General features: G+C 41.6%; 2 protein-coding genes and 1 long non-coding RNA gene across 6 annotated transcripts in view; 1 reads left to right on the top strand and 2 right to left on the bottom strand.

Annotated features, from left to right (window-relative positions):
- The window catches only part of CDK8 (cyclin dependent kinase 8), a 41,303-nt gene extending 22,955 nt beyond the window's left edge, over positions 1 to 18,348 (bottom strand). For 2 of the 4 annotated variants that reach the window (XM_082220309.1, XM_082220310.1), the window contains exons 1-3: positions 17,663 to 18,133; positions 3,249 to 3,324; positions 2,547 to 2,657 (exon numbers count right to left, since the gene is read on the bottom strand). In XM_082220309.1, coding sequence (XP_082076435.1) covers positions 2,547 to 2,657; positions 3,249 to 3,324; positions 17,663 to 17,796 — 321 coding nt within the window. In that variant the 5' untranslated portion in view covers positions 17,797 to 18,133. The other 2 variants (XM_082220312.1, XM_082220311.1) reach the window with 2 other exon arrangements.
- SHISA2 (shisa family member 2) overlaps positions 1 to 18,485 on the bottom strand; it is a 455,435-nt gene that overhangs the window by 60,190 nt on the left and 376,760 nt on the right. The window lies entirely within an intron of this gene.
- LOC309531070 lies at positions 11,386 to 16,231 on the top strand. Its single transcript, XR_014219051.1, has 2 exons — positions 11,386 to 11,614; positions 15,871 to 16,231. It is a non-coding gene; the product is annotated as an uncharacterized lncRNA (long non-coding RNA).

Here is an 18,485-nt window from a genome sequence, read left to right as displayed (position 1 = left end):
TTTCTTGGGATTTGAACAAAATCATGTATAATTCTCCACAGAATTAACCATCCCCTGTTTAGTTAAGCACTGTGTTCATGTTTAGTGCTTTAGCTTCATATTACTATTATCTTCTCATCTTAATTTTATCTATCTTGTATACCACATTGTGTTAGTATTATACTCTCCTCACACTCACAAACCCCTTTTGCCATCTTTTGATTATTTAACAGGGTGTTTTATTATTTTTAATAAGATTTGAATAATGCTTTTTCATAATGCAATAAGCAAAGAAACTAAACAAAAACAGAGAGACCATATCTTGAAGACTTCATTCTAAAATTGTATTTCTCTATTCACACTATAAAGATGTGACTACTGTATAACCATGTTAAAGAATGAAAAACTATTCATACGGTAAAGGTCAAATATATACCTGAAACATGATTTGTTCAGGAGCTTCACAAGCAGACCTGCACACATTTATAATGCTATGAATCTATGCATTTCCACCTTATCAACTGTACAGCCATTTTTTACTCATAAACTAAAGCTTCCAGCAAAATTTAAGTCTAAAAGAAAAACACTTTTAAACAATTTTTTAGTCCATCTCTTTATAATTTCATCCATCTTGACAATCTGACCCAAGCTTACTGATAGCAATAACAATAATAAAGTCTTTAAAGTTCATTCGTCAAGGATCAGAGTTCCTTTAACTTCTTTGGATACTGCATACATATTGTTTAAGGGTCCAACATTTCTCATCTGATCCTTGAAACTAAGGTTCAAGTTAAAATCTAAGAATTATATTTTATAAGACCGACTACTGTAAAAATAGAGAAAGAGAAGTAAGGCTTTATAAAGAACCACTATGAAAGCGATTAACATTTTTCTCGGGGCCTTTGTGAGGAAGAACACATACAAACCATGCAGGAGATAAAAAATAAGTGTTCTTCTCATGTTCGCATCCATACATTATGCTGGAATTGCCAAGTACCATGCAAATATGAACAGACAGGTGTCTAAATTGTGGGAAATACAACCAACATGCTTAAATCTAATTAATGCATGAAGGCCTGCCAGGCTTAGCTAGGTCATACTCCCTCAACCTTGGAAGAAAGGGCTACCAGACTGTTCTCTTTTTCCTTTCCACCATGCGAACCCAACCATTAAGAATGCTTAAGCTGGATGCTCCAGGCTTGGACTGTGTGGCTTTAGCAAGCCATCTTTGTGTATCAATAAAAATAATTTAGAAACCCATACCATTTTGGAAAGTAAGTTGTGCTGCCTGTTTTTTATTGCTGCTGCATGGAAAAGAACATGAATCTGACCTTTAAGGAGTTTGTAAGTAAACCATTTTTAACTTACTATATGTGTGGTTTATTTCTATGCTAAGGGAAGTGGAGAACTTTGGAAGAAGCTTAAAAGGGGTTATTTTAAAGGTCTAACAGCCTATATTTCCTCAGTTTACTTTTCTGCATGTTTTGTGATTTTAAACATCTGCTGGGGCTCTCTCACCAAAGAGTACCGTATTTTTCCATGTATAAGACGCACCCATGTTTAAGACCAGGGGTCAGCAAACTTTTTCAGCAGAGGGCTGGCCCACTATCCCTCAGACCTTGTGGGGGTCAGACTATATTTTGGAGGGGGGGAAATGAACGAATTTCTATGCCCCACAAATAACCCAGAGATGCATTTTAAATAAAAGGACACATTCTACCCATGTAAAAATGCCAGGCAGGCCCCACAAATAACGCAGAGATACATTTGTACACAGAAAAATCCAGGGAATTCTCCTTTTATTCTTTAACAAATCACTACTAAAAATCCAACATAAATAAGGCTCCTCAAAATGAGGTCCAGCAACTGGGTCAATTAATTCCTTTGAAGGATGGTATTAGAGCTGCTCAGGACTTGCTTAAGAACCACTTTCAGGCACTAGAAGGCAGAATATTGGCCCAACCACATACATTCCCTTCTCCAAATCATCCCTCTGGCCAAACTAGTTGCTGACCCAGGCTCAAAGAACAACACCATGTAATTTTTGTGCTCATTAATGCTTGGTACCAACTTCTTTTCTTTTAGGCACAAGCAAAAACTTCACCAGGCACTGAAAAGTATTTATTGGGTCCTATTATTTTTTAAAAAGCAACAACAACAATGCCAACGGTTAATTGTGCTGTTATATGCTGATTGTTTTGTTTGCATTTATTGATGTTTATTTAAAAGATTTTAAGGCGGTGAGATTCTTCATGTTCATAGTCCGTGACCTTTAACTGATGCAGAATGCTTAAATATACAGTGGAAAAGAGCAGAGCTTCCCACACAGAAAACTGCCATGTTTGAAGCAATGTGTGAAGTTGCCCCAAATCAAGGACAAATGTGTATTTCAAAGAATGAAAATGAAAGGAACACTGTGTACTATGGAGTGGTTTACACATCACTTGGGTCTTTTTCTTTCCTTGTAGCATGCTTCAGAGATGAGCAATCTGCTGCAGGACCAATTTATTGGTTTCCAAACAATAGTAACCATAGCCCATTACCTGCTAACAAACAGACTTCCTTACCCAAAGGTCATGTTCCGCATAGTCAAAGAGAAGCCACACTTTTCTATCGGCATGAGACAGAAACACTTTTTGCAGAGAAATTACATTTGGGTGTTTCAGCTCCCGAAGCAGCTGTAAAACAAATGCTATCCATTAGGAAGGTGTTCACACACAAGCCAGAAAATAGAACCGACAATTCTTTTTATAATTTTAAGTTCTTTAAATATGCTGGTTTTTCAGAATTAATCTTTGATGCTCTTAATCCACAACAAAGAATGAATGAACAAAAGAAAAGAAAAAAGAATATGGGCTTCATTTTAATTAAAGAGGTATAAAGAGTTTATGTCTATAAAGACATAAACCAGACTACAACTAGGTCAAATGTACCTCCCTCAGGATGCAATGATGCTACTGAAATTATGCTTATACAAATCATGGCATTATGCACTAATCAACTGCATTTTCCATATAGCATCACACAAAGCTCCTGTATAACAAATCAGACAATTGTACACACTCACTGGCAGAAACTCTCCGGGGTTTCAGACAGGGGTCTTTCCCAATCCTACCTGGAGATGCAGCGAATTGAATTGTATTTTAATATAAAGCTTTTAGATGCAATATGTACTGTATCTTCCATATATGAAAATGTGTTTCAAGTGGCCATAACTGAAATTATATTCACTAATGAAAAAGGCTTAATTTACCATTAAAATTACTTACTGCTATTTCTCTGCATGCAGACATAGAAATTCCAGTACCTTCTATTTGCTTTAGAGCGTAATCTTTATCATCTTTCCTGTGAAAGAGAGAACAATCTTCAAAAAGTGCACTGTAAACTCAAAAGTAGCCTTATGAGCACTATTTAGAATCAAACACACAATTAAGTGTTTCGAATGGGAACAGAAGCCAAGCAAGTATAGAAAAATATTTAGAGTTGAATTTTAAACTGAATACATGAGAGTCCAATCCGACCACAAAACCTCCCACCCCAGAAAGAAATATTTGTCCTGAAAACACTTATGCTGAATCATTCATAATTTTCTAACAAATAAAAGTGGAAAAAAGCAGTGCATAGACATGACTTTTGTGGTCGTCTCTGCTTTCATTAGCAATGCAGTCTCTCATTTTCTAAGTGCTTTGACTTCATAGTTCTCTGGAGTAGCATTTAAATTGGGTTTCATAACAGAACACTCACCACACAGGTCATTCCAGGAATTTGGCTTTTGCAATGTTAAGATATTTTACAGCTTTCACAAAGTCAAAGTTTGATAAGGGAACTAACCCAGGTAAGAATGGGATAAATTTGTTTAACTGGGGTCCAGGGAACAGACGCTGCTGCATTGCTGAGACAGGGTGGGATCAAATGCTGAATTTATTCCCAGTCACTCAGATATAAACTCATACCGTATTTTTCGCCCTATAGGACACACTTTTCCCCCTCCAAAAATGAAGGGGAAATGTGTGTGCGTCCTATGGGGCGAATGCAGGCTTCAGGAAGCTATCCCCCTAGACCGGCAAGCTCCAAGAGCGATGGCGAAGCTGCGACTTCCCCCCGTCCCCAGCCCCGCAAGCTCCGAGAGCGATGGCGAGGTTGCGCAACCTCGCCTTCGCTCCCGGACCCCCCGCCCCCAGGCTAAAAACGAAGCCAGGACAGCGAACGGGGTCCATCCCGCTCGCTGTCGTGGCTTCTTTGCTCTTTGGGGCTGGGGGGGGGATAATTCCCCCCCTTTATTTCCCTCCCAAAAAATAAGTGCGTCCTATGGGCCGGTGCGCCCTATAGGGCGAAAAATACAATACTTGAAATTGCCTCAGAAGTAAACAAACTGGTTCTGCAAAATTTAGTTGCATCTTTGCTCACATTTTATGGCATATGCTTAAACTTTACCCCAATATGGCCTAGATCCAGAAATCTAATGAGTACGACTCACAAGTCACTTTGTTGGGGGCAGGAAGTTATTTGCTCATTTTCTCTTCTTCTGTTAGCCCCCAAAGGCTGGGGGACCCTTTAGGACAGTGTGGAAGGTGACACGGGGCGCTACAGGGAAAATCAGAAACACTGTCACCAGAAACAGCCCCCACTGGATCAGAAATACCTGCACAAACAGAAGGACACCTTACACTTGCAGAAAAGCAAGTCTGGATCTGACCCAATGTCTTTACACAGTGCATTTCAGCAGGTTTCCAAGGAAGCTAAAGTTAAAAATATTCAAGTTGCATTTGTTCCTATGGGAGGCAGTTAAGCATATGCTATGCAATGAAGAATTTATAAGGATATTTTACGGGGAGCTACAAAATGCTTGTTTAACATGACAGCAGAGAACATAGGTAATGCTGAATGCAGAAGCCAAGTGAAGAATAATGGGCAGCAACATATGAACATTTCCTTCACGCTTCATTTTGAACCTGATGTTTTTGTAGCACTTGGACATGATTTTCAAGAAGCAGTGAAGTAGTGGGAGGACAAATATAATAGTCAATGGTAGTATATGGTTAAGTGTCTGGCATGAGGAGAAACATGCTAACTTTTAAGGCGTACTGTCGCCTTTTGTAGGGACTCTGAGTAGACTAAGCAAAGTAGGTGCTTCTACACTGTTGACTAAGTAACAGCTTGCACTCATAGTCATTTTTAGACTTTAGCTAGCAAAAGTATTATTATTCATTAAATGTGTATGCTGCCCTTCATCCGCAGATCTCAGGGTGGTTCACAATAGTAGGAGGCTGCGCAAACAGTTTGTTGGGTTATTGGGATCACTTCCAACCCCAAAGACTGTCAACTCATTTTCCTTCCCCTAACACAGAATCCACAATTCAGAGGATTCTAAACTGGTTGCTAGATTGCAGGCTTCATATCAAATTTCACGCAAAGAACTTTAGAAGATTAGCAGCTCAAAATCTGGACAATTATAAGGAAATAATACTTAATGCCACTGGAAGACATTCAGGTTTTTAATTCTGTTGGAACATTAAACCTGGTATGGTCAACCTTAATTCCTGGAACCAAGACAGCTACAAATGAATTAAAAGAAGCTCAGGGTGTTGTATGTGGTTTCCCCATCTTAGCCTCACAGCAGCCCTGTAACTAAGCTCAAGAGACAAAGCAACGGTTAGAAGCATAGTAAACTTTATGACTCCCACACGGTAACCACTACATCATAATGGCTCTTGCCTTTGGCAGGATATTACCAATATGTTCTAATACACTGTTAATTAGAAAGTTGCATCAGCCTTGATTAAGGAAACATGCACTTTGCAATCTAATACTTAAAACCATTATCTATCTCACAAAGAGGCAATAATTCAAGATGATACTGTATCACAGCACTAAATAAAGATGTTCTCCCAGGATGTGGTCACATAGCTTGTTACCTTTCCCACCTGCCTTCATACTAACTTTATGGTATAAATGTAACTTCCTCCACGTTGCCTGTTACACAAAGCAAGCACCTGTGGTTTTAAAGCTGCCTTATTGAGAAATGAGATCAGAAATAGGTCCGTCTCTCATTTTTCTGACAGAACAGAAAAGCCACAGAAGTGTCACATTAAGTTTCTTTACTCAGTTTGCCAAAAGGCACTACAGTACCTGAAATCACACTTGAAATTTCAGATTTTGAACAAAAAAAAAAAAAAAAAAAAACAGGTCCCAGAGCACAGCCTGAAAGCACAGGAGAACTCTAGTGTTGCTGAAGTTAAGGAGGTGTCTGTCTGATCAGTGCCTCAAGAGATTGATGCCTCATGTATGCCACCTTGGGTTCCAGGTTGGAAGAAATGAGAGATATAAATGTATATTTATTAATATTAATAATTATAATTTCCTGGGTGGGATTCTGAATTTTAAATTTAATTTTAAAGAGCGTATGATGGGGTATGATGGGAAAAGCATATACAACACCCTGAGCTTCTTGGAAGAAGTGAAAGATTTAAATGTACACGATCAATAAAACCCCTGGTGTTGATTTTCTGGTCTTTGCTTAATTAATCTAGGCCTGTTGTAGCTGCTCTTAAATAATATAAGCTAGGACTTGTGATTCTTCATTCTTCCCCCAAATGGATGGTTAGAAACAGAATATTGGCCTTCTAAAACTGCCTTCTTTCTTTCTTTTAATTCGCTTGTAGATGTCTTGGTTCCTATCTTCACTGGAAGTCCATGAGTTCTAGCACTATGAGTCAAACTTTTCTTTGACTACTTTCTCCAAGATATGCAGAATTTGATAAACTTACATCATGTCACCTCTTACTCGCCTTTACTCCCAACTAAAATTGTACATAGTTCTGATCATCTCACCTCAAAAAGGATATTGTAGAGTTGGGAAAGGTTTCTTCTATGATGAAAGGTTGCAGCATCTAGCCATCCACTACAACCACAAGGTTTCATCCTAGTCAGTCATCACCAGTTCAGACCACATAGGTGTATGTGTGAAATAAAGCTTTTGCCCCAATATGTATTATTTTATACTTGTTTACATTGAATCGCATTTGCCATTTTACTGCTGATTCACTCAATTATGAGAGAACCTGTTGAAGCTTTTCACAACTGCTTTTTGCTTAAACCACTTTGAACAACTGGGTATCATTGGCAAATTTTGCTATGTTACTGTTCACACCAAGGCTAAATCATTTATGAACAAGTTAAAAAACAATGGTCCCAATACTAAAGCCTAGGGGACTCTACGTTCTACATCCCGTCCATTTACAGTGGTACCTTGGGTTAAGGACTTAATTTGTTCCGGAGGTCCGTTCTTAATCTGAAACTGTTCTTAACCTGAAGCACCACATTAGCTAATGGGGCCTCCTGATGCTGCCGGAGCACAATTTCTGTTCTCATCCTGAAGCAAAGTTCGTAACCCGAGGTACTATTTCTGGGTTAGCGGAGTCTGTAACCTGAAGCGTATGTAACCCAAGGTACCACTGTATTTCTACTCTTTGTTTCCTATTTCTTACCTAGTCCCAAATCCATAAGTGGACATCCTCTTACTCCATGACTTACTTAGGAGTCTTTGAGAAGGAAGAAAAAGTCTGCCTAAAAGTCATGTGGGAGCAGGAACGGGGGAGAGAAACAAACAAACCTAACACTTAATTCTGGCTCTCAGACTTGCCTACATAGCACTAAGCCAAGGGTGGGGAGCTGGATTCAGCCAGTGGGCCAGAGCCACAGCACCACTACTTGTCACTTTGTCAGGTAGGAAGGGCAGTCCACCAGTTGTCAGTAACAGTACATCATATGATGTCAGGTGATTCAACTTCAAAAGGAAAAATCCAGAATAAAGTTGTCAAATTCAAATACAACCACTTCCACAAGCATCAGAAGAGAAATAACTAACTACACAATTTAGACTGCAATCTCAATTATTTGTTTTCAATTTACCTGCCATGTGCCCAACATCATATGACATCAGGTGATAAGACAGATGTGTGGTTTGGGCCAAACTATGCTGTGGACCAAATGGGGAGGTCCATTTGGCCTCATTAGGCTTGTGGGGTAGAGATTCTCAACTGTTGCACTAAAACGTGACTGAGTGATTGTTAGCAAGACTTGATTTTTTGCAACTAAACTGACATCTTCACTGTGATAGAAGTTACTGGCTAATGCGCCAATAAGCAAGTTATTTAACATAGAAGAATGCAATGAAATTCTCAAAAACTAGAGAGTGCAACTAATCTGCATGCCATTTTGATCAAGGTAGGTGCTAACTCATAACTGAGGATTAGCTGCACTTAAAGTTTAAGGTTCTTATTTTCATAATCTGTTGTCTTAAACAATGCACTTCAAACTATATCTATTAGTTTCATGTAAATATTAAAAAGCACACAGTGGAAAAGGCAACATGAAATCCTGTATACATTTCTCAGCACCACTTTCTGGAATTGCCCTGCAAGACAAAATCAGAACCTGAAAGCCATACAAAAGTCTAGAGAGAGAAGTTCATGTTTAAGTTAACAGATGACCTCATTTATGTAAATATTAAACAAAAAGGGAGGATATTATTGAGAAAGACTTGCACCTGCCCTTGAAAAAAATCTTGATATTTATTAACTGCTACATAATTGTCACATTTGCAACAATTCTGAGTTCCCAGAAATACATTTTTCCTCTTTTTTCAACTCCCAGCTCTCATCTCTTTTACTGCTTAGACACAGCTGCTAGTTTCTGGACATAGCAGTTCATGTGCATAAGACAAAGACTGTCTTTGTTTAGAGAACACAAATATTCATAGTTTGAGAACTATGCAAACTGTTGATCTTTCCGTTTTCAAGAGTGAATAGGTACTGTCCAAGTATGCCATAGCCTGTAGACCCACTGAAATCAATGGACTTAAACTACTTACCGTATTTTTCGCTCTATAACATGCACCCGACCATAACACGCACGTAGTTTTTAGAGGAGGAAAATCTGTAGGCATGCCACCCGTAGGCATTTCCTCCATAACACGCACAGACATTTCCCCTTACTTTCTAGGAGGAAAAAAGTGAGTGTTATGGTGCAAAAAATCCGGTAAGTTCACTGATTTCAGTGGGTCTGCTCTGTTTATGGCTAAAGCTGGATAACACCCAAAAGAGGGATAGCACCAGGCTTCAGATGGCCAATGCCTCCATCCTTTTTTTTTGCAGCATACTCTTTCACCCTGCTACTGCCTATTCTTCCTGCTCTCTGCCTACACCCATTTTACTTAAAGAAAGAGAATTCACTGGTGCAGTAAGCAGCAGCAATGCGGATAGCTTCTTTGCCACCTCCTCAGCACTTGACTCTGAGAAAGGAGCCAAAGGGGTTCTTCTTCAGTGACAGTGAGCCATTCTGGGTGAGGTGACCAGGAGAATACCTGTGCCACTGCTAGGGTTTGCCTCAGCAATTAATTTAAAACCCCCCTCTGGTCTTTCTAGCAGTCATGGCAAACCACAGTTGCAGCACAGGCATCGCCCAGAATTTCTGGCTCTGAGAAGGAACCCCTTGACGCCTTCTCAGAGCTCAGGCAAGGCAGCTGAGGGGGCCAGGCAGCTAGCTGGCTGTTGTGGATGCAAGCAGAGTTTGAAAGCCAAGCAATGCCTCAGCAGGTCACCTGGGCCTGGCAGGAAGGCCCTTCTGAGACCTGGGACACTCAGCCAATGCCCAAACTGGTTGTCGGCCACTGATACCAGGCCTGACCCAATAAGTGTAGGTTGAACTCGCTTCTTTTCAAGCTTAATTTTAACTAGGTTATTTAGAAAATAAAAAAAAATATTATAAGTCTTAAAAAAGCAAACATTTATCATACACACTGCGTGATAAAAGGCAGGCACAAAGTAAGAGGAGACAAGATCAACAGTATGAAAGAGAAAGGGAACCATTTAGCATAGAATGGAGGAAAATAGGGTCGTGGCCAGTACACAGAATGGTAAACACCATTTGTTTAGTGTGTTGCATGGTGCTCTGTACGAGAGAGCATAACATGCAGGGAACCTAAAATAAGCAAGAAGGAATTATTTGCTGCACACAACCAAATTGTTAAGCTTACTTACTGCCGGTGCTGGTGACAGTCAACAACATAAACAGGATCAAAAGGACTAAAAGGCTTTAAAGGATATTAAGTTCTATTAATGGCGATAGTATTATGGTCAGAGTACACCTGGTGCATTGCAAACCAACCTTCACCCATCTTGAAAACATGCCTTGAAAAACACTGAAGACAGTGCCTGAAATCAGGCTAGTGAACAGAACCTAGCAATTCCAATTTTGCTTGAGCTATATTAAGGTTAATAGAATTAAGAATGTATATTCTCTTACCGCTAAATGCTTCAAAATATTAAAAATATATCTGCATCATACAATTATCTGAAACTAGATCCTCCTGGATACAGTGACAAGCTTGATGGGTCCTTCATCTAAATAAGAAAGAACATTACAGTGGTACCTCTGGTTGCGAACGGGATCCATTCCGGAGGCCCGTTCGCAACATGAAAGGAACACAACCCGCAGCAGCGCGTCTGCGCACGCGCGGGTTGCGATTCGCTGCTTCTGTGCATGACGTCATTTTGCACATCTGCGCATGTGGCAAAACCCGGAAGTAACCCTTTCCAGTACTTCCGGGTCATCGTGGGACGCAACCTGAAAAAATGTAACAAGAAGCAAACGTAACATGAGGTATGACTGTACTCTAAAGTTCCTAATCATGACCATTTTCACAGATGCTGCATAAGATAATGATCTGGAATTTGAAAATTCCGTATGAAAGATAGTAGGTCATTTATTAAGACTGAGGGCCAAACCAGGCAAGTCACCATTCACAGAATAAGCAACTGCATTAATGGCTTCTTAAAGTAATTAGCAGTGCAGGGACCCTGATCTGGATCAAGAAACTAGTGTGGGACAGGGTAGGGAGACTTTAGCCCTTTGCCCCCACTTGTGATCTCAGTCTTGATCAGTCCCTGCCCTCCACAACTGCTATTTTACTTTTTAAAAGCTGAAAATTCTGTCTTGCCTTGTTTGGCCCTGACTTCTATATAATTGGTTTGTAGCTAAAATTCTGGAAGTACCTTATGCACACTCTTATTTCAGATATGCAATTAGTTGTGTACATGTGATTTAATAGTTCAAAGTCACTGATCATTTCATTCCTTAACAGCTTTTTAAATTTTATATGTTTAAGTCAAAACCCCTATATGAAGCTCAGTTTTTGTGACTGTTTTAAAGCACAAGTAACTCCATTTTAAATACAAGGTCCCAGGTTCAATCTCTGGCATATGTACCTAAAATGCCTCATGCAGCAGCTCTAGGAAAGATATTGGAGAGCCACTGTTGTAAAGGGCTAGATGGACCAATAGTCTGAGTCAATAAAATGTGTAATGTTTGGGCTTAAACTGCTAGTTGTCACAGGTGATGGCAGTTAAAAACCAAGAAGAAAGGAGTGTAAATAAACAGATGGTTTTACCCTAGGGAGACAGACCCAAGGATGTGTGATGAGTATGTTTTATTTCCAGTCACTCAATTCTTAATATTGCACTGGCTGTTTAAAAATACAGTAAAAGTGCTTATGAACTAAATCAAGTTTTTGTGTGTCTTGGGATTTTTCTTTTCTGAACCATCTGAAGTTAAACTGTCAAGACTGGATGACCAGGTAATCAATGTTCATGTTACTGGGGGGTGGCAGCAAGGGGGAACACTCACCAAGTGTTTTAGAAGGCTGTTGGTGTTGTGTCAAGACTCAACTAAAGTTCGGAGGGTTCATGACTTTAAAAAGGCCCCCTCCTTACTTCCCCATTCTCAATAACTTAAGCACTGGAGGTATCAGAATACACTGTCCATTCATATAACAACTAAACCAACTACAAAGCAGCAAATTTGTTGCAATGACAACTATATCAGATTGTCACAGTTGTGTGCACTCAAAGCCGTCTTACATGATCCTAAAATAGTCACAGAACCTGCTCTGAATGGGTTCACACTGCTATCCCTTAAGAATCAGGTCCACAGCTTGGGAGCGCTTCTAGATCAGGTACCACTCCTGGATCTCCAAGAATTAACATTGGCTAGGAACACTTTATACCAGCTTTGGCTAGTATGCCAATTGCACCCTCCGTTTCCTAGTCAAAAAAAGATGTGTCACTAATGCTTTTAAAACATCCATATTAGAATACTGTGATTTGTTTATCTCTGAAGAGCATTTGGAAACCTAAATGATTCAAATGCATCTGTCAGAACTATAAACTGAAGTCTGTGGTATGGAGCACAGCATTCCACTATACTGCCTCATCTTCACTGACTCTTATTTGGTTTCCATTCAGAGAGCTAGCTTTGACTCTAAACATTATTGTACCTTAAGGTACAATATTAAGGTACTTCCTTCTGTGGGTACTCCTCCCACAGAAACTCCTATTCATTTAGTTCAGCATCATATCCTGTTATGTGTTCCCTTGTTATCCAAGGTGTGGTGAGTGGTTATATAAGCAAAAGTACTCCTCAGGGAAATCCTTTCTAAAAGAGGGCCACTTGGTTTCTTAACTGCTTGGCTTTAGGGGACTACAGATATTTAAGAGTGTTTTTTAAAAAAATGATAAAGTATTGCCTTGCAGCCTTTCTCAACCTGTGGGTCCCCAGATGTTGAACTACAACTCCCATCACCCCTAGCTAGCAAGGCCAGAGCGCAGGGATGCTGGGAGTTGTAGTCCAACAACATCTGGGGGCCCACAGGCTGAGAACTGCTGTGAGACTTGCTAGCTATTGATCCTGCTCCTTTAAATGTTTGTCTTATGTTTACTTTTTTATTCATTTTCTATCACTGTTAAGCCATCAGTGTATAGCAAGATGGGATAATTGTTAAAATGTGAAATAACTCAAGATACTGCTCTCAAGACTGCTATGGCAGGAAAAGCCACCATCTGGTGAATGCATAGAACTGGGTGTTGGAGTAGAGTGTTCCTGGGAGAAACCAGCTTTTTTGGAGCAACACTACGTTAATAAAAATATGGGAGATGTTTCAAAGGCGTTGCAAATGACACACAGCAAAACACAACTTACCTGACCTACTTCCCTTGCAGGAGCTATATTAGCATACAAAGCTATCAGTCATGGATTCTCCACTTAAAATAACTAAGAAGTTGCTTTTGTAGTTATGAGGATCCCTTTTTATTTTGATTGAACTGGAGAACACTTTCAAAAATCTAATATGCACATCCTATTAAAAACACACAACCACATTATATTGGATATTTTTGCACATTGAAACTGGCAAGTAAAAAGAGCACCACTAGAGTAACCTAAAGAAATAATTCAATATTCATACATGGAACACTAGCTACATTTAAATTACAAGCGACTCTTAAGTTATTCAGCAGTTATGCCAAAATCACATACAGTGGTGCCCCGCAAGACGGAGGCCTCGCAAGACAGAAAACCCGCTAGACGAAAGGGTTTTCCGTTTTTGAGCTGCTTCGCAAAACGATTTTCCCTATGGGCTTGCTTTGCAAGACGAAAACGTCTTGCAAGTGTTCAGATTTTTTTTCGCTCCCCCCTTTTTCTAAGCTGCTAATAGCCTTTTAGCCGCTAATCCGCTAAGCCTTTAATAGCCGCTAAGCCGCTAATAGGGTTGCTTCGCAAGACGAAAAAAACGCTAGACGAAGAGACTCAAGGAACAGATTAATTTCGTCTTGCGAGGCACCACTGTATAGTCAAAACAAACTGGGTTCAATGGCTGGTGGGATTGCCAAAGTCTTTTTTCCCAGATGCCTGCCCACTTTCTGTCCCCTTTTATTGATTTTTATTTTAATGAGTACATAAAGCTGATTGCACACAAGTTAAATGTATGTAAGCTGCAAGTTATCTATAGTTTTTAAAGGAAACTGAAAGCTATTAAGTTTAGAATACAGTAGTACCTCGGGTTAAGTACTTAATTCGATCCTGAGGTCTGTACTTAACCTGAAACTGTTCTTAACCTGAAGCACCACTTTAGCTAATGGGGCCTCCTGCCGCTGTGCCGCCGGAGCACGATTTCTGTTCTCATCCTGAAGCAAAGTTCTTAACCTGAAGCCTATTTCTGGGTTAGCAGAGTCTGTAACCTGAAGCGTATGTAACCCGAAGCGTATGTAACCCGAGGTACCACTGTAATATTGAACTGAACTTAAAAAAATTTTATTCACATAGAAACCAATACCAGGTAGCACACAGGATTGAGGTGTAATTTATACATTAATCACAACAGAAGATTGTTTCAAAGCATTTTGCTAATCATTGTGAGTTTCAAGGAGATGCTGAACCCCTGAAAGACCTCAACTTAGATTGGTAGGGATCACTAAAACTGCCTCCTTTCCACTTCTGCTGACTGATGCCTTCCATTAATTTCCACCAATGGACAGTCACCATTGGATGACACTGTTGACCTTTAAAGGGTAAGCTGTCTGAGCAGCAACAGGTTTGCCCTCAAGAACTGTAAATACTTTAGTGTCAGTTTTTATCAAGATTTACATCATTAGAGTAATTTGCACAAACATGTAATATAGAATAGCAAGTTATTTTATGTATGGTGGCATATACAAAGGCATAATTGCCTTTCACAGAATCACATAACTGTTGAGCCGAAAGGAACCCTAAGGGTCAACTAGTCCAGCCCCCTGCAATGCAGGAATCTCAACTAAATCATACATGACAGATAGCCACCTAGAGAATCACAGATGGGGGGAGGAGGAAACCAAGTTTGTTCCAAAGTCAATATGCTCCTGTGAATGTCATTTACAGAAATGCTCTACACATTGCATATTGTTGTTGTTTAGTCGTTTAGTCGTGTCCGACTCTTCGTGACCCCATGGACCAGAGCACGCCAGGCACTTCTGTCCTCCACTGCCTCCCGCAGTTTGATCAAACTCATGCTAGTAGCTTCAAGAACACATTGCATTGCATATACTCATGTGTAAATAATCAGAAAGCAAGTTGGGTTTATAAATAATCAAATTAAGGTTTAAATAGTTCTGCTGGCTTCCAGGGAAAGATTCTTTGACACAAAAGAAACAGTCATGTCTTTCAAATACTAATTTTAAAGTCTTACCTACATACTTGCAATATGGAGGTTTAATAGGCAAGCCTCAAAATTTTCTAATACAGTCATACCTCGAGTTGAAGTAGCTTCGGGATGAACATTTTTGGGTTGCACTCCGCAGTGACCCAGAAGTAACGGTGCACGTTACTTCTGGGTTTCACCGCTCGCGCATGAGATCAAAATGAATCACGCGCGGAAGCGGCGAATCACGACCCGTGCACGCACGGGTTGAGTTCACTTCAGGATGCAAACGTGGCTCCGGAATAGATCCCGTTCGCATCCAGAGGTACCACTGCAATGTATTTTTAAAATAAAGTGGATGAACATGCACTACATCCAGACTTTGGTTGTGAAGTTCATAAATACCTACCTACTTCAAAGCCACCAAAATGGCTTCAGGTCCAATTTGGGAAGCATGGTATCAGCATGTGGAACCTTAAAATACCCCTTTCGACATGCAACTACATGCATCCTTATGCATAGTGAGTGACCACAACACATGAAAACCTCCCCAGATTCCAACATGCTACAGTCATGTGCAAATTGCATTTACCCTGGAAATACTAAGGTATGACTTGTTACTACAGAAAGCTCATTAAAGTGCAACACCCATAACCAGTATAAGAGAAATGAAGCTGGAGCTGCAGGATAAATCTGTTGTTAAAGATTCCACAATTCATAAACATTTAGAATATAAAATGCCCAGAAGTAATAAGAAATGCAGACTACTGGTTCTTATGGCTATAAAAATGCTAGGCTAGGTAATGCAACTTAGATTACAATTAATAAGTTATCTCTTGTTAACTGTGGGAAGCAAACTCCAATTCAATTTCTTTCCCCCACAGCTCTACTAAGAAAAAGGTAAAAGATGTATTTCAAAAGAAAAAATAAGCAAACCCTCTATGATGATTGGTATGTATCCTTCACAAAAGCAGTCAGCAAGGAAGTACAAAATGGTGACAAGCTATTAAGTAATGAAAATCAAATACAGGTTGGCAAAAAAAAACAGAAACCGGGTGGGTCTGTAGAGCAATAAGTAGAGCAATTTATTTAACTGAGAGCTCTGTTTCAAAAGATTACACAAGAGGATTTCTACAGCTGGATGCATGCTGGCTGTCACTTATTGTATCTAATATAATAGGATATAAGGTATAAGATGAGAACTGCTAAAAAAACCCACTAGTAATAAAACCACAGTTACTAAGACGGCCAGGTATAAACTCAAGAATGTGCTAATCATGGAATGAGAGACAAGAGGCATTGTTTAGGAGAAAGCCACAGACATAACTCCACAAAGATAAGCAGGAAGAGACAGATTATGTTCTAAGATTATTTAAGGATCAGTTACCCCTTGCCACATTTTAGACTTCACCTAGTCTGATTATTAGAATATCAGTGCCTCATGCCTTCCCACATGCAAACTTGCATGTGAGAAAGCAATTCTAAAGTGGTGGGAGGGGAAGACAAAAAGCCTCTAGGACTAGGTGATAATTATTTCTTAAGTGATTAAACTGAGGTAGAAATGCTGGGACCAATCACACTGAAAAATAGATAAATAAATGGAGTATGAGGGACAAAGAAGCAATTAGTAATGCAACATGAGGTGGCAGACAAAAGGATAGGGAAGGAAGAAGGGATTAAGGAGGCAAAAAGAAGAGTAAGATAATTAGAAAAGAAATGGGAAGTACAGTAATACAAAACACATGGTGTATGCACAGAGATGCAGCAGGAGTTGCCAGGGGGTAGGGGTGAGGGTGGGACTTTCTTACAAGTAAAATCTAGAGCTCAATGGCAGAGCCTGTGCCTTTCCTGCAGTTGCACTCAGGTCCGTGGCACCTTCAGTTTTAAAAAGCATCAGCTGATGGGAAACATTTCTCTGCGAGAGAGCCTGGAGAGATGTCGGCAGTCAGAGCTAACAATACATATGAAATAGTCTAATACGGCATAAAGCAGCTTCCTATATTTCCTAGGACCTAGACAGAAAAAGCAGTCTTGCGACACCCTAGTGATGGTGGGGCACTACAGTTCCCACCATCCCAGACCATTGGAAAGGTTCACAACATCTAGAGGGCCAAACGTGCCCTTACTCTACCTTACAAGCTAATAGAGTCGCTGTGGCATGAGCTTCAGTCCAAAAAAATCCGCATATGAACCTGTTAGCCCTTAGGGCGTCGTAAGGCTCTTTAAACACACGGACACGCTTGCCGTGAACAGACTTTTAGGGAACTGCCCAAGTAGGATCTCCTCCTCACAAAAGCCAAGGCGGCGCCGGGGAGGGGGAAGAGTTTCACGCAGCCCCCCATCCACCCGGAGCGCGCTCTCAGCAAAGGCAGACAGCGTGGCAGACGGGAAAGCCCTCAGGGGCGGCTCCGAGGAGGAGGAAAAAGACCGCGGAGGGGGGTGGGGGAGAGAAAAGAAAGGGAAGAAAGGGAAGAAAAAGAGACACCCCCCACCTCCGTGGGCTGAGGCGACCATCATGGCAAACTGCCCACCCGCCCGGAGTCCACCCCAAGCTAAATGGGCTGCACCGTTTGACGCTCCGTTGCAGCGGCATTCCCGGGTTTCCCTTTCGCGTTACGGTCACTGCACCACTGAATTTGGGCTCTGTCTCTGTGTGCGTATATGCGAGCCACTCACCCGTCTTTCCGCTTGGCCTTGTAGACGTGCCCGTAGGTGCCCCTGCCCACCTTGCAGCCCTCGTACTCGAAGAGGTCTTCCACGCGCTCGCGCTCCCCGGTCAGCTTCACCTTGAAGTCATAGTCCATCTTCATTCAGCGCCCGCACCCGCCGCCGCCGCCTCCTCAGACGACACCCGGCCGTGAGGAGCCCCCGCCCGCCGCCGCCACAGGCACCAGGGAGGAGGAGGAGAGGGAGAGGGTGAGGGAGAAGGAGGAGGCCCCGCCGCCGCGACGCGGACCATCCAGGTGGAGGCGAGGGAGGGGGAGGGCGGCTGCCGCGTGCGCGGGGACCAGGCGCGAGCCGGAGCCTTGTGTGGGGAGGCGGCGGTTGCTGCTGTGGCGGCCGCTTCCCTCAGCCGCCTGAAGAACCCAACAGGCGAGTCGCTCGCGCGCGCACCACACACACACAGAATAACACACAGCCGGTATCTCGCACCTCGGAATACGGCAGCCGCGCCTGACCACGCTGCTGCAAAACAAGAGCGTCGCAAAACCTACGCGCGCGCTCTCCCCCCCCCACGTTCTCCGCCCCTTTCCTTTGGTATCTCTCACGGTACTAGAAAGCGCACCACGTGGAATCCAACCGGCTCTCAGGCCACGCCCCCTCTTCGCACGTCTCCTCACCTCAGTTCCCTTCCCCCGGCATGCACCGCGCCTCGGCGGCCACCAGCCGAAAGGCTTGGGCAGGTGTAGCGAATAAAGACCGAAGTGGGACGGCCCCATAAGACGGCCTGCGCGATAAATGGGCATGTCGGGAGTTGTAGTCAGAGGGTCCCCGGATG

The sequence above is a fragment of the Podarcis vaucheri genome, assembly GCF_965113315.1.
Source record: "Podarcis vaucheri genome assembly, chromosome: 4".
Classification (NCBI taxonomy): Eukaryota; Metazoa; Chordata; class Lepidosauria; order Squamata; family Lacertidae; genus Podarcis; species Podarcis vaucheri.
This window is presented reverse-complemented; position numbering and strand designations above follow the sequence as displayed.